This window comes from Pan troglodytes, chromosome 3, assembly GCF_028858775.2.
Source record: "Pan troglodytes isolate AG18354 chromosome 3, NHGRI_mPanTro3-v2.0_pri, whole genome shotgun sequence".
Classification (NCBI taxonomy): domain Eukaryota; kingdom Metazoa; phylum Chordata; class Mammalia; order Primates; family Hominidae; genus Pan; species Pan troglodytes.
The window spans coordinates 145,436,029-145,459,352 of NC_072401.2; the positions used below are offsets into that span (position 1 = coordinate 145,436,029).

The window sequence follows — 23,324 nt, forward strand, 5'->3', positions numbered from 1 at the left end:
TTAAGACCAATGAAATATTTTCAACATTTCAATAGCAAGCATACTTTTGCTAACATAAGAAAAAAAAACAAAAAGTAAAAAATAAAAATACGCAAAACATAGTCTGTAAATGCCATCTAGTAGTTTTGACTATCAGTACAAATATACATATTCCTCCAAGTTTCCTGACTGTTCAGCAGGATGTTAGGGACTACCTGAGTCAGAATTCCAGGGGTTCCGGTAGAGAGGTGTTTTCAGTCTATGGGAGGGTGCTGCAATTTTCTTTGTGAACACCTGCAAGACTCTGAATGGTCCAGTCCTGCTTGCCTCGCATCTTCATTGCTTCACCCTTCCCTTCCCTTCTGGGGCACCAGCCATTCTGCACATCTGTTCCCTCTATGACTGCACCATACCCTTTTCCGTGTCCTAAATCTTGTGCCATCTCCTCCCTTTGTCTGAAATATTTCCCTCCCTATCTTTGCCTAACTACTGGCTTTTCAAGTCTCAGTTCAATGCCACTTCCTTTGGGAGGTCTTCGCTGGCCTCTCTAATAAGATTTAGACTAAAAGCTCTCTGAAGTCCCTGGTGCTTAACATGGTGTTGTAAAACCTTATGATTATTTAGAATCCAGATATGCATTCCTTAGGCCTTGATGTTTACTGGGGGCCTTGGGTGTTTCTTAATTTGTTCAATTATTTACAAAAGGTTTTTTTTGGGGTGGGAGGTATATGCTGTGGGCTACGTAGTAGGAATATAATGATAAATAATACATGGCCTTTCCTTTCAGGGTAATTCCAGTGCAGTAAGAGCGACAATTATTAACCTAAGTATAATAAGTATTTTAGGATGGTGGTGGAAGTGGGGACACAAAGGAGACAGTGGTCAATTCTACTTGGAGAGGTAGAAAGACCTCATGGAGGTGTTTTTGAATTTATCTTGAAAGAAGTCTAGGATTTTACCAGGCAGGCTGTGTGGTACCAGCAATGCCTTGGAATTTGAGACATCATTGCACGTTAGAAAAACTGCAGGTTATCTATGTGGCTGCAGCACAAGGTGTGAGAAGGAGAGGAATAGAGAAATGGGTGAACAGCAAATGAGAGGCTGAAGAGGTGGTGAGGCACCAAATGCTGTGGGCCATGTTCTAGAATTTGGACTTTATCTTTAAGGCAGTGGAAAGACAATGAATGGTTTGAAGCAGTTTTTTATTTAGGGAAAATCACTGTCAGTAGTATGGAGGATAACTTAGGGGAAAAAAAACATGCCAGAGCTTTGCAGTAGAGGGTCCCATCTTGTGTTCAAGAGTGGCCAAGATAAGCAGTCCCTTTGCAAACAAGCCACTTCTGCTCACAGAAGGTCCTTATCACTTCTTAACATTCCTTTGGTGGAGAAGGCCTATAGCCTGAGGCTTTAAAGGGGGCAGAAAATTACAGCAGGTTGTCAAAAGAATATGGCAAAGAACCAACAATGGGCGCTAACATCTCTTAAAATTGGCACTTTAATTATTTTAATTTTAAATGAAGTCAGAGGAGGTGAAAAGTATTTTAAATTTATAAGCAAAGTATATGTAACTGTTTTATAAAAATGAAAAGATGCTTAGGGAGAGAGAGCTTATTTAGATAAGTTTTGAGCTTTATCAAAACAATTGTAACACTCTAGCAAATAAGTAGACTTCTTTCTTCTTCAACAGTTTCTTTCTTCTTCAACAGCTACTGCTCACTGTAAAAGAGCACTTGGTGGAAATTTTGTTCTGAAGTGAAGGCTGAAACCCCAGAGATCAAACACTGTACTCAAGTATACAAAGCTGGACTCAGACCCTAACACTGGCTTTAAAATTTGTCCTAACTTAGACCATAATGCCTCTCTTTCCAGCTGGATCTACATGCCTCTACTCTGGCTTTTAACAAGCCTCTGAACTATTGTCAGAACTTGGGAATTTCTAACATTGAAGGTAACACATTGACACAATTTCCTCGATGTAAAATTGTATACACTTTATCCAAGTCCCAACTGAGCATGTTATGTCCTATTTGTATCCTTACAAAAACTGATTGGTGGCCAAATTGATTTGAGATTGAAAGTTGCCACTTATGTTCTTAGAAATACTTGCTTTAATTCTCCAGAATCAGTTGCTCTGATACAACTTCTTATAGTCACCTAAGTCAACACAGTAAGAAAATAAACATATAAATGCCCTAAAGATAATTTGATAAAAATTGTTTTTATATCATTTCCTCAACAATCTCATAATGGTAGCTGACCTATAAAATGACCTTTTTCATAGTTTATTTTCCTTCCATTTCTGGAAAAAAGATAGCATAAGCCTTTCAGTAGGAATTAATACCCATGCTTGCTTAGTGGTAAGAGGAAGGCACAGAGGCTTGTTATTGGAAGCCTATAGTTTACAAAACAGTGTCATCTTGAAGGAACAATAGTTCCCATAAAAATGAGTTTTCATATTTTCTAGTATTAATTAACTTTAAAATAATTTGTTATTCCAGAGTAGAATCACACGGGGGCAATTTAAAGAATTTCATCAATAGCTTCAAATTAAATAAACCAGCATCTGGTTGAAAAACAAAATCACTTACCTGGAAGGAGAAACCAAAGAAACATCCTCAAATGCTAAAGCTTCATTCAAAATTCAAGGTAAGGAAACCAAATTTCCACAATATGATCCCTTAAAATCACCAAGAATGTTCAAAACTACATTTGATAACAACAGCTCACACAACTACTTGGCTCCCCTAGATTCCTAAGACCCTAACCAGCTAATAGACATCTGTGGACATATTCAATTCTGCAAAGCTGCAAAATATCTGTGAGAAGATGGTTTTTGAATAGGACTTTTTACTATAGCTATATACTATTTAGTTCAGTAAACTGGGTAGAAAGCATTGAAGCAAACTCGTAACCATTAAACAACAAACTTTAGTTTGCCAAAACTGCTTAGGGACTGGATTAAGGGAAGGCTCTCCTGTTATTTTTATCTCTTTGCCTTTGGAGCTCTCAGCTTTCTGTAGCTAAATTAGCTTTCAAAAATCTACTTGTGTCATTCGTAGATTAAAGGTCAGTTTAAGTATTGCCCTGTTGAATTCAGAAGGTACATTTAAGCTAGAAAACCACTTGCAGCACATCTAATCCAAATTGCCGACTTTACAGATAGACATTTGGTCTCATAAAAATTAAATGACTAGCTCAGATTAGCATATCTGGTAAGCAGCAGAACTGAGACTTAATTCTGCTGACCCCCAATATTAGTCTCACCTTCCAGATCTCGCTGCTTGGTTGAGATGTTGTCAGCAAGATTTCTCTAATGTTTTAGTACATTAGTCAGCAAGCATTGGGGCATATTGTACATACAAAAAAGGACAACTAAATTCCTGAGCTCCCTGGACATCCTAAAAGCTAGAATTTTAATAAAAACCATGTAGTCTTCATTTTGATGATTTTTTCCACACTGATTTATTGTATTACTTAGATTATATCTCTTACCCCTCAGTGTGCTTATACTGTAGTGACTACGAGAAATTATGTTTTGCTCTAGCATTACTGAGATGAGAGTCAGTTTCTTAATCCCTTCACGTCTTCTGGCAGGAACACATCCAGTCTATACCTGCAAAATTTCACCTCTCTCTCCAAGTGAAGTATATTTACCTTGTGGTGTTATGAAAGATGTGTCCAGCATCTGGCTACCCAGGAATAGACAGACCTTGTGCCAACACTGCACATTTTCTTAGCTGCATAGGCCTCTGAGAAACATACTCTCAAGACCTTACCCCATGCCTACTTGCAAATGAATCACTGGATGAACCCTGAAGGATGGGCAGAGTTTTAAGTGAAGATGCAGAGGAGGGAGGGATAAAGAAATAGCATGGGCTAACATATGGAGAAAGGGGAGTATAACATGCATTGATGTGGAGGCTTAGGGCACCTAGCAGGCAAGTGTTGGCAAATCTCTCAGATGGATAAAAGTTTCATGTTTAAGTGGCAAATTAGTGCAAAATAAAATATAAAGGTATGTTTTGTCATTAGTGAGGCCTCAAACTCCTAGTTTAAATTTATGTTTTTCAGTTTTCAGGCACTGAAATGGCATTTGCTATGGTACTTAGTACATAGTCAATCTGTGTGACCTGAATTGAATTCTGTAATTTAGGTTTGAGAAGGGTGGAATGAATTGGTATACTTTCTAGAAAATGAAATATTCAAAATTTGTGTTTGGATCATCTCACAGCTTATACTTGTATAACATTGGATATGTTCCAGAACATTTCACCTCTCTTGTCTCTTATCCCCATGTGTTGGGGGAGAGAGCATGGACTTCTGCCACTGTTCCCATTGTACCAAGGAGGTGGGGTGACTTGGGGGCCCAAGACATGTTAGGATAACAACTGGAAATAGCCAGCCTCCTAGCTCTCTGCTATATGCTTTATCTACCAGACCACTCAGCTTTCCCAAATAATTGACATTTCTAACCTGGAATGCTATTAGAAACAATAAAAATAAAATGTGATATTGTATAAGTACCCTTCAGTTTTGCTGTATGCCAAAACTTCCAGTGGCTGAGCTCTCGTCAAGATGTGATAAGCTGCTGGTTTGAGTTTTGGTTCGCTCCTGACTTGCAGCTGAAAGAAGCCTTATCTTGCATAAGCAAACTCTTACAAGGACACACCCTTCATATGAAATGCCTTAAATAGTTTCCAAGTCTGAAAACTAAATTTTCTAAATGCTACAGTTTTTTGTCATTGCAATGACCATGAAAACTACTTGATAAATGCATCTGTGGAAGTTATGCTCAGCTAATTTGTGGTAAAACTGGGACAAAAACTCATATCCATTGACTTCCAACTCAATGCCTTTTCTGCCCAATCTCATTGTCTTGGACAGAATTAACGTATAAATGGGAATCTTGTCTGTGCTAAAAGATGTTTGAAGAAGACTGTTCCCATGAAGCAATATTTTAAGGGAACGATTTTGTTTGGCTCTTGAACCAAAGGATTGGCACGTTCAATCTTGGTCAAGTTGTGATAATATAGTTAGATACCCATACTGTCTGTGGCCATTCATTTTTCTTTTGGAAGGTTTTTATTAAGCCAAAGCAGCCAACTACAATTTAGAAAAATGGAACTTAAGGATAAAGTGCTTTGTGTGATAGCATCTGAGCCTACTGTTTTGGATAGCCTATTCTCAATACTTTTTATTTGAACTCTTCAGCCAATGGCTCTGGAGAAAACCGTGGCCTATTAACTGGTGCAGTTAGTGTGCTAGGTGCCAAATGGAATGAGCCAGTTTCTGCTCATCTTCAGACTGGCGTGCTTTGGCAGTCCCCATACAACTAATTGGTCACACTTCTTCCTTTCCTAACTTGGTAGAGAAGGGTGCTGTATTTATTGTATCTCGAAGGTGTTGTGGCCTAGGACGACTGCAGCTTCCCTTCAGGAAGCCTGAACTTTTTAGCCTGGCTCTGTACTATCCAGCTTCTGGTCATCCACACTGTCCCAAACCATTGCTGAGACAGCAGAGGTGGAGAAAAAAATCAGTCACTCTGTCATTCCAGCCAGTGCACATTCTTCAGCCTGGACAGATGGAAATCAAGATGAATTTCTGTCCACTGTCCCAGTGGGAAAGGAGAGCAGAGTTCTATTCCTGGCTTTGCCACCAAATGGTTGGGGGATCTGTGCAAGTCTCTGAAATTATCTGAGCCTCAGTTTTCTGGCCTCTAAGATGACAGTAGTGGAACAGATGTCTCTCTTTTTAAACTTTAAAAAAAGTTTTGCTTTTTTCTTGAGATAGGGTCTCACCATATTGCCCATACTAGCCTCAAACTCCTAGGCTCAAGCAATTCTCCTGCCTCATTCTACTGAGCAACTGGGACTATAGGTGCGCACCGCCATGCCTGGCCTGGAATGGATGTCTTCTAAGATGCTTCACCATTCATGAATCATGGAAATCTGTATGTCTAAGATAATAATATTTGTAGTTGACACTTACTGCACACTTACTTCATTCCACACATCTTTCTAACCATTTTTAAAACAACTAGCTGAGACCCTATTGTTATATATTAATTATTCTTTGTGGAGGAGGAAAAAAAAAACATCAGAAACGTTGCCTGACTTGCTTAAGTTCACACAGCAGCCAAGTGGCAGAGCTGGATTTTGAATTCAGACCTGTGTAACTACAGAACTGTCTGCCAAGGTCTACTGTGATCTATGTAGCAGAAAGAGAATGAGAGAATCAAGTAAGTTGTCATTGAGAGATTAAATTCTCACCAAATTATAATGCAACCAACTCTCAAGCAAGCCTTCACTTCAGCAAATCAGGGCTAAATGAAGAGATATAAAGATGATAATTCACCTTGTTTATAGCCTGAGGGTAGGAGTGTTGTACCTCTAACATAGCATTGTAGGGTGACCTGCAGTGGCAAATCCACATTACGGAAGAGCAGATGGTTCTGGTTATTAACAGTTTGTTAACTTGAATCTTAATTTTTCCAGCCAAGCATATTCCAATCTGGTCACTCCTGCCTACTAAAGAATCCTCAGAACAAAAGGGGATTTCACATATTTTACCTGTGTCCGCTTTAGTCTAAGGTTTGGTATTTCTGTAGCTGAACTTCACACACATTAAATTTGGGCTTGAGGAAGTTGGGCTGGATGAAAATAATTTCAATTGAAAACAAAAACTTTATCCCAAAGTTCTCACACCACTGGTACTTCCTTTCACTGGTTGAACAATACAAAATTGCAGAAATGAAACTAGTTTGTTCTCATCCTTGACTGCATGGTAGAATCATCTGTGATATCCAGGCATTGGATTCTGATGTGCGGCCAGCAGTGAGAACAACTGCTCCAGTTGGTAATATAGATTAATATATGTAAACTTCATCTTCCTGAGTTTCAAGGTCCATTCTTACATTGTCTATGGTTCTAGTGTCACCTTTATCTATAAAGTGAACAGCTACAGTATGGGATATTAGCCTGAACGACTTTAGAAATAACATCATTTGCCATCTTAAATGTTGGTGTTTCTTAGGGTTTTGTTTTAGGGCCACAGTCTCCCTCACTTCCTCCCTCAATTCGCATTTAATTTTACTTTAATCACTTTCCAAGGATAAGCTCATCAGTGTGTGAAACAGACAGAGTTGAACTTCTTGGTGGAAGCCGGCCTAAGTGTTTGGCCTGCAGCCTCACAACCTGTTCCCATCTCTACCTGGCAGCTTCAGAAAGCTCCACAGGAATTTAGATTGGAAATCTTTAGTCTAAAACTTAAGTTTTTCAAATTGTCTGTTGAGAGCCCTTAGTACAAGTATTAGCAAACTTCTTATGTAAAGGGAGAGAGAGTAACTACTTTAGGATTTGTGGACCGTAACTACTTTAGGCTTTGTGGACCATCTACTACAAATATTCAACTCTGTCACTGTGCAAAAGCAGCTACAGACAATATGTAAACCAAAGCATAAATAAATGAGTATGACTATGTTCCAGTAATTATTTGTGGGCAGTAGAATTTGAATTTCGTATAATATCCACATGTTATTATTATTATTTTGAATTTTTTTGTTTCTTTTTTTTTTTTTTTTGAGACAGAGGCTTGCTCTGTCGCCCAAGCTGGAGTGCAGTGGCCCGATCTCGGCTCACTGCAAGCTCCACCTCCCGGGTTCACTCCATTCTCCTGCCTCAGCCTCCCAATTAGCTGGGACTACAGGTGCCCGCCACCAAGCCTGACTAATTTTTTTGTATTTTTAGTAGAGATGGGGTTTCACTGTGTTAGCCAGGACGATCTTGATCTCCTGACCGCATGATCCACCCGCCTCAGCTTCCCAAAGTGATGGGATTACAAGCTTGAACCACTGCACCTGGCCTATTTTGATTTTTTTAAGCACTTAAAAAAGTAAAAATCATTTGTAACTTGTAAGGTATACAAAACTAGGGTGCCGGCCGTTCACAGGCTATAGTTTGCTTGGCCCCTGTATTAGCATAACTAGAATCTTTGGATGTGAAACCCAATCAACAGTGCTACAGAGATTCTCTGAGAAAATTCGAACCTGCAGTCAAGATGGTGCATTCCTCTAGTAATGGGCTATGAAATCAGTCCAGTGGGTTGTCACTGGCGCTAAAAAATTAAGTTCCTCCTTGTACCTCTGGTAGAATTCGGCTGTGAATCCATCTGGTCCTGGACTCTTTTTGGTTGGTAAGCTATTGATTATTGCCACAATTTCAGAGCCTGTTATTGGTCCATTCAGAGATTCAACTTCTTCCTGGTTTAGTCTTGGGAGAGTGTATGTGTCAAGGAATCTATCCATTTCTTCTAGATTTTCTAGTTTATTTGCGTAGAGGTGTTTGTAGTATTGTCTGAAGGTAGTTTGTATTTCTGTGGGATCGGTGGTGATATCCCCTTTATCATTTTTATTGCATCTATTTGATTCTTCTCTATTTTTTTCTTTATTAGTCTTGCTAGCGGTCTATCAATTTTGTTGATCCTTTCAAAAAACCAGCTCCTGGGTCATTAATTTTTTGAAGGGTTTTTTGTGTCTCTATTTCCTTCAGTTCTGCTCTGATTTTAGTTATTTCTTGCCTTCTGCTAGCTTTTGAATGTGTTCGCTCTTGCTTTTCTAGTTCTTTTAATTGTGATGTTAGGGTGTCAATTTTGGATCTTTCCTGCTTTCTCTTGTGGGCATTTAGTGCTATAAATTTCCCTCTACACACAGCTTTGAATGTGTACCAGAGATTCTGGTATGTTGTGTCTTTGTTCTCATTGGTTTCAAAGAACATCTTTATTTCTGCCTTCATTTCGTTATGTACCCAGTAGTCATTCAGGAGCAGGTTGTTCAGTTTCCATGTAGTTGAGCAGTTTTGAGTAAGTTTCTTAATCCTGAGTTCTAGTTTGATTGCACTGTGGTCTGAGAGACAGTTTGTTATAATTTCTGTTCTTTTACATTTTCTGAGGAGAGCTTTACTTCCAACTATGTGGTCAGTTTCGGAATAGGTGTGGTGTGGTGCTGAAAAAAATGTATATTCTGTTGATTTGGGGTGGAGAGTTCTGTAGATGTCTATTAGGTCCACTTGGTGCAGAGCTGAGTTCAATTCCTGGGTATCCTTGTTAACTTTCTGTCTCATTGATCTGTCTAATGTTGACAGTGGGGTGTTAAAGTCTCCCACTATTATTGTGTGGGAGTCTAAGTCTCTTTGTAGGTCACTCAGGACTTGCTTTATGAATCTGGGTGCTCCTGTATTGGGTGCATATATATTTAGGATAGTTAGCTCTTCTTGTTGAATTGATCCCTTTACCATTATGTAATGGCCTTCTTTGTCTCTTTTGATCTTTGTTGGTTTAAAGTCTGTTTTATCAGAGACTAGGATTGCAACCCCTGCCTTTTTTTGCTTTCCATTTGCTTGGTAGATCTTCCTCCATCCTTTTATTTTGAGCCTATGTGTGTCTCTGCACGTGAGATGGCTTTCCTGAATACAGCACACTGATGGGTCTTGACTCTTTATCCAATTTGCCAGTCTGTGTCTTTTAATTGGAGCATTTAGTCCATTTACATTTAAAGTTAATATTGTTATGTGTGAATTTGATCCTGTCATTATGATGTTAGATGGTTATTTTGCTTGTTAGTTGATGCAGTTTCTTCCTAATCTCGATGGTCTTTACATTTTGGCATGATTTTGCAGCAGCTGGTACCGGTTGTGCCTTTCCATGTTTAGTGCTTCCTTCAGGAACTCTTTTAGGGCAGGCCTGGTGGTGACAAAATCTCTCAGCATTTGCTTGTGTGTAAAGTATTTTATATCTCCTTCACTTATGAAGCTTAGTTTGGCTGTATATGAAATTCTGGATTGAAAATTCTTTTCTTTAAGAATGTTGAATATTGGCCCCCACTCTCTTCTGGCTTGTAGATTTTCTGCCGAGACATCCGCTGTTAGTCTCATGGGCTTCCCTTTGTGGGTAACCCGACCTGTCTCTCTGGCTGCCCTTAACATTTTTTCCTTCATTTCAACTTTGGTGAATCGGACAATTACGTGTCTTGGAGTTGCTCTTCTTGAGGAGTATCTCTGTGGCGTTATCTGTATTTCCTGAATCTGAATGTTGGCCTGCCTTGCTAGACTGGGGAAGTTCTCCTGGATAATATCCTGCAGAGTGTTTTCCAACTTGTTTCCATTCTCCCCGTCACTTTCAGGTACACCAATCAGATGCAGATTTGGTCTTTTCATATATCCCATATTTCTTGGAGGCTTTGTTCATTTCTTTTTATTCTTTTTTCTCTAAACTTCCCTTCTCGCTTCATTTCATTCATTTCATCTTCCATCACTGATACCCTTTCTTCCAGTTGATCACATTGGCTCCTGAGGCTTCTGCATTATTCACGTAGTTCTCGAGCCTTGGCTTTCAGCTCCATCAGCTCCTTTAAGCACTTCTCTGTATTGGTTATTCTAGTTATACATTCGTCTAATTTTTTTTCAAAGTTTTCAACTTCTGTGCCTTTGGTTTGAATTTCCTCCTGTAGCTTGGAGTAGTTTGATCGTCTGAAGCCTTCTTCTCTCAATTCGTCAAAGTCATTATTCGTCCAGCTTTGTTCCGTTGCTCGAGAGGAACTGTGTTCCTTTGGAGGAGGAGAGGCGCTCTGCTTTTTAGAGTTTCCAGTTTTTCTGCTCTGTTTTTTCCCCATCTTTGTCGTTTTATCTACTTTTGGTCTTTGATGATGGTGATGTACAGATGGGTTTTTGGTGTGGATGTCCTTTCTGTTTGTTAGTTTTCCTTCTAACAGATAGGACCCTCAGCTGCAGGTCTGTCGGAGTTTGCTAGAGGTCCACTCCAGAGGAACTGGTACCATTCCTTCTGAAACTATTCCAATCAATAGAAAAAGAGGGAATCCTCCCTAACTCATTTTATGAGGCCAGCATCATCCTGATACCAAAGCCGGGCAGAGACACAACCAAAAAAGAGAATTTTAGACCAATATGCTTGATGAACATTGATGCAAAAATCCTCAATAAAATACTGGCAAACCAAATCCAGCAGCACATCAAAAAGCTTATCCACCATGATCAAGTGGGCTTCATCCCTGTGATGCAAGGCTGGTTCAATATACGCAAATCAATAAATGTAATCCAGCATATAAACAGAACCAAAGACAAAAACCACATGATTATCTCAATAGATGCAGAAAAGGCCTTTGACAAAATTCAACAACTCCTTCATGCTAAAAACTCTCCATAAATTAGGTATTGATGGGATGTGTCTCAAAATAATAACAGCAATCTATGACAAACCCACAGCCAATATCATACTGAATGGGCAAAAACTGGAAGCATTCCCTTTGAAAACTGGCACAAGACAGGGATGCCCTCTCTCATCACTCCTATTCAACATATTGTTGGAAGTTCTGGCCAGGGCAATTAGGCAGGAGAATGAAATAAAGGATATTCAATTAGGAAAAGAGGAAGTCAAATTGTCCCTGTTTGCAGACGACATGATTTTATATCTAGAAAACCCCATTGTCTCAGCCCAAAATCTGCTTAAGCTGATAAGCAACTTCAGCAAAGTCTCAGGATAGAAAATCAAGGTACAAAAATCACAAGCATTCTTATACAACAATAACAGACAAACAGAGAGCCAAATCATGAGTGAAATCCCATTCACAATTGCTTCAAAGAGAATCAAATACCTAGGAATCCAACTTACAAGGGACGTTAAGGACCTCTTCAAACCACTGCTCAATGAAATAAAAGAGGATACAAACAAATGGAAGAACATTCCATGCTCATGGGTAGGAAGAATCAATATCATGAAAATGGCCATACTGCCCAAGGAAATTTATAGATTCAATGCCATCCCCATCAAGCTACCAATGACTTTCTTCACAGAATTCAAAAAAACTACTTTAAAGTTCATATGGAACCAAAAAAGAGCCCACATCGCCAAGTCAATCCTAAGCCAAAAGAACAAAGCTGGAGGCATCACGCTACCTGGCTTCAAACTATACTACAAGGCTACAGTAACCAAAACAGCATGGTACTGGTACCAAAACAGAGATATAGATCAATGGAACAGAACAGAGCCCTCAGAAATAATGCCGCACATCTACAACTCTCTGATCTTTGACAAACTTGAGAAAAACAAGCAATGGGGAAAGGATTCCCTATTTAATAAATGGTGCTGGGAAAACGGGCTAGCCATATGTAGAAAGCTGAAACTGGATCCCTTCCTTACACTTTATACAAAAATTAATTCAAGATGGATTAAAGACTTAAACGTTAGACCTAAAACCATAAAAACCCTAGAAGAAAACCTAGGCATTACCATTCAGGACATAGGAATGGGCAAGGACTTCATGTCTAAAACACCAAAAGCAATGGCAACAGAAGCCAAAATTGACAAATGGGATCTAATTAAACTAAAGAGCTTCTGCACAGCAAAAGAAACTACCATCAGAGTGAACAGGCAACCTACAGAATGGGAGAACATTTTTGCAAACTACTCATCTGACAAAGGGCTAATATCCAGAATCTACAATGAACTCAAACAAATTTACAAGAAAAAAACAAACAACCCCATCAAAAAGTGTGCAAAGGATATGACAGATACTTCTCAAAAGAAGACATTTATGCAGCCAAAAGACACATGAAAAAATGCTCATCATCACTGGCCATCAGAGAAATGCAAATCAAAACCACAATGAGATACCATCTCACACCAGTTAGAATGGCGATCATTAAAAGTCAGGAAACAACAGGTGCTGGAGAGGATGTGGAGAAATAGGAACACTTTTACATTGTTGGTGGGACTGTAAACTAGTTCAACCATTGTGGAAGTCAGTGTGGTGATTCCTCAGGGATCTACAACTAGAAATACCATTTGACCCAGCCATCCCATTACTGGGTATATACCCAAAGGACTATAAATCATGCTGCTATAAAGACACATGCACATGTATGTTTATTGCGGCACTATTCACAATACCAGAGACTTGGAACCAACCCAAATGTCCAACAATGATAGACTGGATTAAGAAAATGTGGCATATATACACCATGGAATAATATGCGGCCATAAAAAAGGATGAGTTCATGTCGTTTGTACGGACATGGATGAAACTGGAAATCATCATTCTCAGCAAACTATCGCAAGGACAAAAAACCAAACACCGCATGTTCTCACTCATAGATGGGAACTGAACAATGAGAACACATGGACACAGGAAGGGGAACATCACACTCTGGGGACTGTTGTGGGGTGGGGGCAGGGGGGAGGGATAGCATTAAGAGATATACCTAATGCTAAATGACGAGTTAATGGGTGCAGCACACCAGCATGGCACATGTATACATATGTAACTAACCGGCACATTGTGCACATGTACCCTAAAACTTACAGTATAATAATAATAATAAAAATTAAGTTGTATTCTAGGTGTGGTGGGTCATGCCTGTAAGCCCAGTGCTTTGGGAGGCCAAGGCAGGAGGATTGCTTGAGGCCAGGAGCTCGAGACCACCCTGGGCAACATAGGAAGACCCCGTATTTACAAATTAAATAACAAAAAAATTAGTCAGGTGTGGTTGAGCACACCTGAAGTCTCAGCTACTTGAGAGGCAGAAGCTGGAGAATCACTTGAATCCAGCAGTTCAAGACTGAAGTAAGCTATGACTGTGCCGCCGCAGTCCAGCTTAGGCCACAGAGCAAAATCTTGTCTCTAAAAAAAATTAAGTTGTATAAAATAGGAGAGAATATATCAAAGTACATCACACAGAATAAGGGAAGGTATTATTTTGTGGAATTTTATTTCAGACAAGTGTGTGTGTGAGTCTGTGTGCTGTGAGTTGTAGTGCACATTAACTGTGTCTCAATAATACTTGATTATGTTTTGAGCCTGATGAACCTGGTTATACCCTATGTGAATACCTGGCTGCCAGATCAATAGCATATGAAATACCTGAAATGCACTCACGGCCTGCACAAGCCTTTGACCAGTGGCTCATGCACACCTTTATCCAGCTTATCTAGCTCCAGAAAGCACTTAGACTTTCTGTGTGTGCTGCACCACTAAAATGGGAATTCTGAGAGAGAATGCTTTCAAAAACATAAAGTTAGCTAATGGGACAATTTCAAGTAGGCTATATACTGTAGAAACACATGAAAGGATAAGTGCAAATAAAACATAGTATATATATCAAAAGAGCAGAAACAAGGAATCATAAAATATGAAATAGGATAACAGAAATAAGATGCTAAATGTCAGTTGTGAATTAATGAATGCATATGGATTATGGTTTTGTATTAAAAGACAGAAACTTTTAGATTGAGTCAAAAGAGATAGGTTACGACTGGTGCAATGGCTCATGCCTGTAATCCCAACACTTTGGGAGGCCGAGGCAGGTGGATTGCCTGAGCTCAGGAGTTGGAGACCAGCCTGGGCAACACTGTGAAACCCCGTCTCTACTAAAATACAAAAAATTAACTGGGCGTGGTGGTGTGCGCCTGTATTCTCAGCTACTTGGGAGGCTGAGGCAGGAGAATTGCTTGAACCCGGGAGGCAGAGGTTGCAGTGAGCCGAGATCGTGCCACTGCACTCCAGCCTGGGCGACAGAACGAGACTCCATCTTCAAAATAAATCAATAAATACATATAAAACTAAACAGGAATAACCGTATTAATCTTAGGCAAAGTAGAATTAAGAGCAAAGACATTACAAACAGTGAAAAAGATTTACTTGTGTCATTAAGCAATATATTTCACAATGATTCTTAAGTAATTATGGACCATTTTAGCCCAATAATATAGCAACGAGAAACATAAAGCAGAATAAGAAATTGGCAAAAATACAAAACCATTGAGAAATTTTAAGTTTTCTCCAATTGTGATAGATCAAGAAAGCAAAAAACAAACACAGAAAGATCTGAAATATATCTGCTTGCAATCACAAGCTATGGATTTATAAGATTTTTTGCTAACGAATCAATGAAGACAGATTTTATTAGGCATTCCCACATTCCCATACACTCATTTTGAAAGAACATTTCTGTATTTCCTGATACAATGTTTTTGAGGTCTGAATCTAGCAGAATAGTTCAGGAAAGGTAGCAAGGGGAGAACTTTTGTGGTCTTTTTCCTAGCAAAATGCAATTTCAGTGCCATGATCTCTATTCTCAGTTGCCTCAAATAGCTGTACTATTCATGTTTTATGTTTTGTATTTATTTCCTTCTATTTTGGTTTTTAAAAATATAATGATGACTGGGAAATAAGTGATAACATCAAAAGGAGATGTTTTAAATCCAGAATTTAAAAACATTTTCTATAGCCCATATAAAAAGGAGCAAAAGGCTAACATAACAGCCACACAGTTAGAGTTCCTTAGCTGCACCACGTGAGGAAGACAGACCGTCAACCTTCATTAAAGTCTTCAGCTTGGTGAAAGCACAGGCAGAACACTGAGTGACAATGTTGTAAGAGTAACGGAGCCAATCCTGGAACATCATTAGGTATGGTACAGGCAACATAACATATTCTCCAAGTGCACAGATTCTGCAGTGGAACTGCCTAGGCTCAAACTGATTCCTCTAGCAACTACCTGAGACCTTGCAAAATTAACTTGATCTCTATATTTTTGTTCCATCATTATACATGGATTAGTCTCTACCTTATAGAGTTATTGAACAGATTAAGTTAAAATGCACATAATTTTTTTTGCAAGAATGGAAAACCTAATCCTAAAATTTCTATGAAATTGTTAGGGATCTAAATAGCCAAAACAATCTGGAAGAACAAAGTTTGGTGAATCACACTTCATGAATTAAAAACGTATAACCAAGTAACAGCAATAAAATCTGTGTGATTTTGCCCCAAGAACAGACATATTCTTAGGATAGAATTGAGACTCCAGAAATAAACTCGTATATCCATGGCCAATTAACTTTCAAGAAGGGTGTCAAGACCATTCAATGGGCAAAGGATAGTCTCTTCAACAAATGGTGCTGGGACAACTGCAAAATAGTAAAGGTGGACTCTTAACATACAGCATATAGAAAAATTAACTGATAATAAACCAAAGAGCTAAATGTAAGAGAAGAACTACAAAACTCTTAGAAGAAATCATAGGGAGAAGTTTTTATGACTTTAAATTTGGCAATCATTTTCAGATATGATATCAAAAGCGTAAGCAACAAAAGAAAAATAAATTGGACTTGAAAATGAAAAACATTTGTGCATCAAAGGACACTATCAAAAGTAAAAACAAAAATCTACAGAATGAAGGAAAAGATTTGCAAATAGTGTATCTGATAAGACTCTTTATCCAGAACATAGAAAGAACTCTTACAACTTAGCAACAGAAAGACAAAAATAAATTTAAAAATGGGTGAAGGACTAGAACCAACATTTCTCCAAAGATATGCAAAATGCAGTTACCAACAACTACATGAGAAGATTCTCAGCACATGAGTTATTAGGAAAATGCAAGAAACCACAGTGAAAAACCATTTCATACCCTCTGAAATGGCTATAATTAAAAAAATGAAAAAGTACAATTTCTGGCAAGATTGTGGAGAAATTGGCACCTCATACACTCTGGTGAAAAGGTGAAAAGGTAAAAAGATGCAGCTCCTGTGGAAAAGAGTTTAGCAGTTCCTTAGTAAGTTAAACATAAAATTACTATGACCCAGCAATTCTACCCCTATACATCTTTGAGTATTAAAAGTGGGTTCAAACAAAACTAGTACAGGAATATTTATAGCAGCACTATTCACAATAGCCAAAAGGTGGAAACAACACAAATTTTAATCAAATGATGGATGGATAAGCAAAATGTGATATAACAACCCAAATTTTAATCAAATGATGGATGGATAAACAAAATGTGATATACCAACACAATGGAATAACATTTATTATAAAAGGAATGAAATACTGATACACGCTACAATATGGATGAACTTTAAACACATTATTTTAAGTGAAAGAAGCCATACACAAAAGGCTATTATATGATTCCATTTATATGAAATATCTACAATGGGTAAATCTGTAGAGGTAGAAAACAAATTAGTGGTTTCCAGGGGCTGGAGGAATTGGAAGTGGCTGCTAATGGGTAAGAGGTTTCCTTTTGGAGTGATGAAAATATTCTGGAGCTACATAATGGTGATGGGTGTGCATCATTTTGAATGCATTAAATGCTACCGATTGTACACTTTAAAATGGTTCAAATGGTAAACTTATGTGTATTTTACTACAATTTTAAAAATTAAGTGTATGTAAATCGCTTAGAACAGTGCACGGCACAAAGTAAGTGCTATATCACTGTTGGTTTTTATTATTCAGAACCTGCCTCTGTATGGAACCTAACCTGCTGTATATAAATCTAGGGATGGAAATACCAAAGTTGATTAAATAGCTGTTTATAGAACTTTGTACACTACAAAGAAAGATGACATCATTTTTCCAGAGCTTACATATAATAATTTGGGTTAGACAGAAATTCTTAATAGATATCATAAATAAATTGTATAGTCATAGTCTATGACCAACGCACAAAAATGAAAGACTTCTTAGAAAGCAGAGATTGTGTTTGTTCGATTTACTTTTTAAAATATATTAAAACTTGTCCTGATTATATTATATGGTTCTCTTTGCAGAAAATTTAGAAAGTATTTAAAATGAGAAAAAAAAAATAAAATCTTACAATCCCAACACTCAGAGATACACCCGGAATTTTTTTTTTCAACATTTTTGCTTTAGTTTTAGTTTAGTTCATTTATCACAGCAAACTACACAGATAGGTACTTACTAAAGATGTGGATATGATAATAATGGCTGGAAATCTATGATGTAAAAATGTAGGTCCAGCCTGATTTTGTCAGCACCATATAAGAAGGATTGGGTTTTTTTTTTGAGCAAAAGATATTACATTTGCAGTTGGTGTCAAAATATAATCTGTAAAGATAACTTGGGGGAAATTCCTCAAAAGTATACTTCTCAAATAGTCTCATAGATGTTTTGAATAATCTTCTAGAAACCAAGGTGAAAAGAAATTTATCACAAGAATGTGAAGCTAAATTTCCTAATTTAAAATCACTACGAAGTAAGTTTGAGATACCATCCCTACTTTCCCCTCTATTCAGACCTTTTATGCAAAGGAGTTCACAGTGGGTGTCTGTTTCTCTCTAAAAACCCTATTTCACACCATGCTAAAGATATCTATAGATTTGGCAACTAGTCCAGCTCATCTCAGGCTGAATTTTGGGGATTCATTGGGGTTTACAGATGAAAAATGATTGTAGATACCATCTACTCGGCGCTTTATTGAATAGGCACAAGAAAACTGAGGCCCACGGGTGTTAAATGATTTTTCATGGCTAAACTAGTCTGCCACAAAATTCTGGTCATTTGTGATTTGTCATTTTGAGTAGTTGATACTGTCTGCCTACTATGTGGCTGACAATGTGTGGGACACATAAGCGAAGACACAGGTTTTGCTTTTAAAGAATTTATAGTCATGTATTCCCTGGCATACAGTTCCTGTAACTCTTTCCTGTGCCAATTAAATAGACAGCTAGCAAGGCTCTCTTCTTGGATCCCTGAAAAAAAAAAAAAAAAAAAAAAAAAAAAAGAGATGCCTTGTTTCTTCACTTAACATGTGCTTTTCAGACTGATGTACCTGCGTGGTATGAGTCAGATGCACAGGGCAATAATGATCTGTCTATGCGGAGCACTCACTGTGTCTAACCAGATGAAAACAAATATTTCCTCTTTCCTTTCCTCCTCCCCTTCCTCCTGTCTCTTCCCTTCCCTTCTCTCTTCTCCCTTCTTGCCTCCCTCTCTCTCTCCATCCTCTCCTTTCCTTCCTTTTTCCTTTTCCTTCTTCCTTTCTCTCCCTCTCTGCTTATCTCTCCTTCTCCCTCCCTTCACCTCCTTCCTTGCTTATTCAACTAGTATGCTACTATAAATACCAATCGGGAACTGTGCTAGATTCTGGGGATACACGGATGAATAAAGTAGGCATGATGATATCACACCAGTCCCTTTGTTTCCTCCAATTAAATTAGTATATTATGACCTAGAATGCAAATTTTGTATGAATTTTTAAGTAAACACAAAAAAGCTTTTGGAGACTCCTGGTTTATGCCATAATTTCCTAGTTGAAGTGGTATAGTACTGTATTTTCAAATTGGTTCTTAGCTTCAGAATCTGATTTTCAGATTAAAGCTCCAGCTTTTCCTTGAAAACAGTAACTTACCTCCTGTTTCAGAATTTTTGCTCTTGCTCTTCCCTCTGCGTTCTGTCCTCTTTTCCCAGAATTTTCAGGGTTGGCTCCATCTCCTTGTTCCACGTTTAGCATAAATGTCATCTACTCAGAAAATAATTCCCTGCTACCCTTTTCTTAAGCAGTTTTCGGCATTCATGTTTATCATCTTACCTGGTTTTATATGCTTTGTATTATTTTTGACTGTTTTTATCTTATTTTAATAAGATAGTTGTTGTTCCATTTATTATCTGCGTTCCCTCCCACCATCCACTGTGCCCACCCTCCGTGTATCCTCCATGGGAGCCCATTTTTCTTCCTGCTGTGGGCTCAGTGTCTGGTTCACAATCTGACATGTAATGACTGAATCATCAAATGAGTGCAGGAATTCAGGGACTGGGAATCAAGTCATATTAGAAAAAATGGTTCTCCATTTGGAAGAAGATCTCTGGTAAGTTTAGAATTAGAAATATTGGCTTTATTCTTAAGATTCCTGGAGAAAGCAAGGCAATCGTCTTTTTTTCATAGCAAAAAAAAAAAAAAAAAAAAGAAAAAGAAAAAAAAGAAAAAGACTTCACCATGTTTACTCTTCAGCTAATCAGTATGGGGGAAAAACTTGATCTTACACCTTTCTGTTATACTATAAAGTAGCCACATCAAGAGAGTTTCCTCGGAGGGTTTCTGAAGCTACGAAGATGATAACAGCTTGGGTACTGGAGACCATTGTAGCTTTCAGGGTCATCTTGCCCCAGTGACCTCTTTATTAAGTGCCATTTAAGGCTTTAATTCACTATCTGCTTGTGTAGTTGTAGAAATTTAAAAAAAAATCATTTCTTTGCCAGGAACCCTTTCCAAATTTGGGGCACTTGTAAGTCACACAGAGTTTTCCCAAATGCTGGGCACACCCCCCAGTAGAGTATGCAGTGTCTAATTTTGTTTGAGTTACACCCAGTTTGGTTTGCCCCATGGAGCAACACAAAGAATACATCTTTTTTTCTGTGTAATAGCACTTCAAATATATGAATACATATACAAATATTACACTACATCCCTTTCATTTGTTTTTTCTTCAAACTAAATGTTTTCATACTTTTCTGCTTAAAAAATTAGAGTAGCTATGTTTGTTTTCTGTTTTCTTTCTGTAATTTTCTTTTCTCTCTGACTTTTCAGAAATCACCAATCACATACGTAGGTTTGTTCCCTAGTGTGTAACTATTGATAGCTACTGCTTATTTTAATAATATATTATTAATACTTATTAATCATGATAGTTAATTCTAATCATAGAAAATGCATAGTAAGCTTAACATTTTACTTTGTTTTAGGCATCAGTAAGTGTATTCCATTAAATATTTTGTTTAATATTTACACAATTATTATGAGGCAAGTACCAACATTGCCTGCATTTTAAAGACGAGGACACATAAAAATGTGGGCACATAATTTGCCTTAATGTTCCCCAGCCTTGAGAAGTAAAACTAGATTTGAACCCAGTTCTGTCTGTTCCTCATGCCTGTGCTCTTAACTATTGCACTATTTTATCCACCCCTAGGGTATCTTAGAAAATGCTGATCTCTCTTCCCTGTATGCTACAGAGTGCTCAGTAGATCCTTGATACTTGCTCTCACTTGGGTTACAGCAATGTCTACTAGACTCAGAATGTTTCAAGCAACTGCCTGCCCCCTGTGTGCTGGGCACTAGTATTGCTAACATATAAGCACTGCACTTGAGAGGATGTTTAACTATAATATTCTCAGAAAGAGGCCAAAATCATGTTAATTTAATACACTAAATTAATAATTAAATTTAAACTAAGTTAAATTCAAATTATTGAATTAATACAACTTAATAATGACCCTATGATATTTATTTTAATGGATTTAAATTTCTCCTAAAATTCACACGACACCTAAGCCAGTAAGAGTTGTTTTTGTTTTTGTTTCTTCCTATGTGACACTTTAGTAATGGACCCACAGAGAAGCGAACAACTCCCACGGTTTCAGTGTTCATGCTTTTGGCTTCTCACCATTTGGCAGAAATAGGAAATTATACCTTTTGAAAACTAAAAGCCATATAACACCTTTGTTAATAACTCTTTAGTTTGGAAATGAATCTCCTTATAACTCAAACAAAGCAATACATTTATTCACAGAGAGCTATTTCTCATAGCATTTGATAAAATTATTTTAATTCTAGCTAGACTTAGAATTGAAGTAAGCTTCTCATACTAGAAAACTGGATTCGGCCATAAATACTGGGCTCCCTTGTGCCATTTCCCCCACATTGGTAGCTGAGTTCCAGTAAAATCCATCCACCAGACTGGAAGAGGAAATACTACTCATTTATTCATTTAAATAAGATAGAACTAAAATAGGATAGTTTATATTTTATTCTATGATCTCATACCCAATATAACAGAACCAAGATGAAATAAAATCACTTACCTGACAACAGTAATACAAAGATTATTTTTCCATACATCCTGAGATCATGAGCTGGCTCCTGAAGTTAGTGCAAAAAAACTACCAAAGACAACTGCAAGTGTCAGTGTCTGGCCTTAGCCTGCTAGCTGTTATCTTCCAGGCCCACCTTCCTGCGGCCATCATCAGCTGATAGGCAGGGGATGCATTTTAAATGATGCAAATTGTTAAGCGCCTGTTAATAAAGATACATGGATATCTTGGGGCTATGAAAGTGGTAAGTACAATTTTCACTGCAAGGAACAGGTGGCTACTTGTGATATTAACTTTGCATCAGTTAAGTGGGCATGGTAAGGTGGTAGACAGGAGCCACCCAACTGGACAAAGAACTGGACTGTGAATCTCTGAGGCCAGGGCACGTGCCAGGCTGAGGTAGCTGTTGTGGAGCCATGGACCTTCTCATTTCTAATGTCAAGACCCAGTGGTCCAAATGAAAGTGACTTCCTATATGTGAAATGAACATATTTGAGAAATTTAAATCATTTGAGTGTTCTGAGGTTCTGAAATACTCCCAAACTCATGGTGAGTCACACAGCAATGTAAGAGACATGAGATGCAACAAATCTTTCAGTGAAAATAGAGTTTGAACTGAAGAGCTAGTGCTGTGCAGCTATGAAACCAGTGAGCTGTTTCTCTCTGAAATATACCTTGCTAAGTAAGCATAAATGAATACCAAGACAATAAATGCAAACAGTCAGAAACAAAACCCAACAAACCAAAAACCTTATCATTAAAGTAGGTTAAAATGAAAGGTATGGAAATGTGAGGAAGCTCAATTTTAAAGGGAGACAGAACAAAAAATATAAATTAGGTCTGAAATGCTTCAACAGAAGGTGACTGGATACTCCATCTAAATCATCTTACTTCCTGTAAGATTTTTGTGAAAGTCTTTCCTGCCTGACCCAGAAAATCAATTTGCTATGTGAGCAATTTGCCACATATATCATACTTACATATTTACCCAAAGTGTGGTTTAAAAAAATCATTTATGAAGCTAATGTTTGCAGCTTCAGGAAACTGGACCACAGAGAAGAAAAATTATTTACTGGATAAAAGATGGAGATAAGTATCAGCAGAGCATCCCAGAGAGGGAGGAGCCTGAGATTGAGGGACTAATGGATGGAGGGAGTGGAGATGCAGACTTGGGAGAGACGGAAGAATGAATGACACAGAGGGGGTAATCTGAGCAGCAAGAAAAGAATCCAGAGTGCCTCTTAAGGCCCTGCCAATTCATGTAAAACAACTGCAGCAAATTTTATTAAAAACTTAAAATTAAACAATACATAATAATTTAATACCTTCCATAAATTCAGTGTTTGTTATGGCTGGATATCAGGTTGGGTTGCAGGAATTGTGCTCAAGAGTCAATCAAGTAAAGGAAATGTTGTTGATATTCATATAAGCAGTAAGAGTTAATTCAGATGATTTTATATTGACAAAGGGAGAGCGATTAGCATGAGTCTTAAAAATGCTATTTCTGAAAATGGGTAAATAAATGTCACTATTCTTACAATGGACTATTAGAGCAACTATTAAAATCATGTTTTCAAAAATAGTTAAAGATATGGAGACTCAGGATAAAATGGGTAAGTGGAAAACAGCAAGATCTCAAAATTGTGTGTACACAAATAAAATC

The 23,324-nt window shown here is 37.8% G+C and overlaps 1 protein-coding gene across 4 annotated transcripts in view; it reads right to left on the reverse strand.

Moving 5' to 3' along the window:
- Window positions 1–23,324, reverse strand: part of GYPE (glycophorin E (MNS blood group)) — a 42,433-nt gene that overhangs the window by 13,955 nt on the left and 5,154 nt on the right. For 2 of the 4 annotated variants that reach the window (XM_063809049.1, XM_054683867.2), the window contains exon 1: window positions 21,653–21,741. The exons of the other annotated variants lie outside the window; for them this stretch is intronic. In XM_063809049.1, the coding sequence (XP_063665119.1) occupies window positions 21,653–21,689 (37 nt within the window). In that variant the 5' untranslated portion in view covers window positions 21,690–21,741. Of the gene's footprint in view, window positions 1–21,652; window positions 21,742–23,324 lie in introns of those variants that run through there. 4 annotated transcript variants of the gene reach the window in all.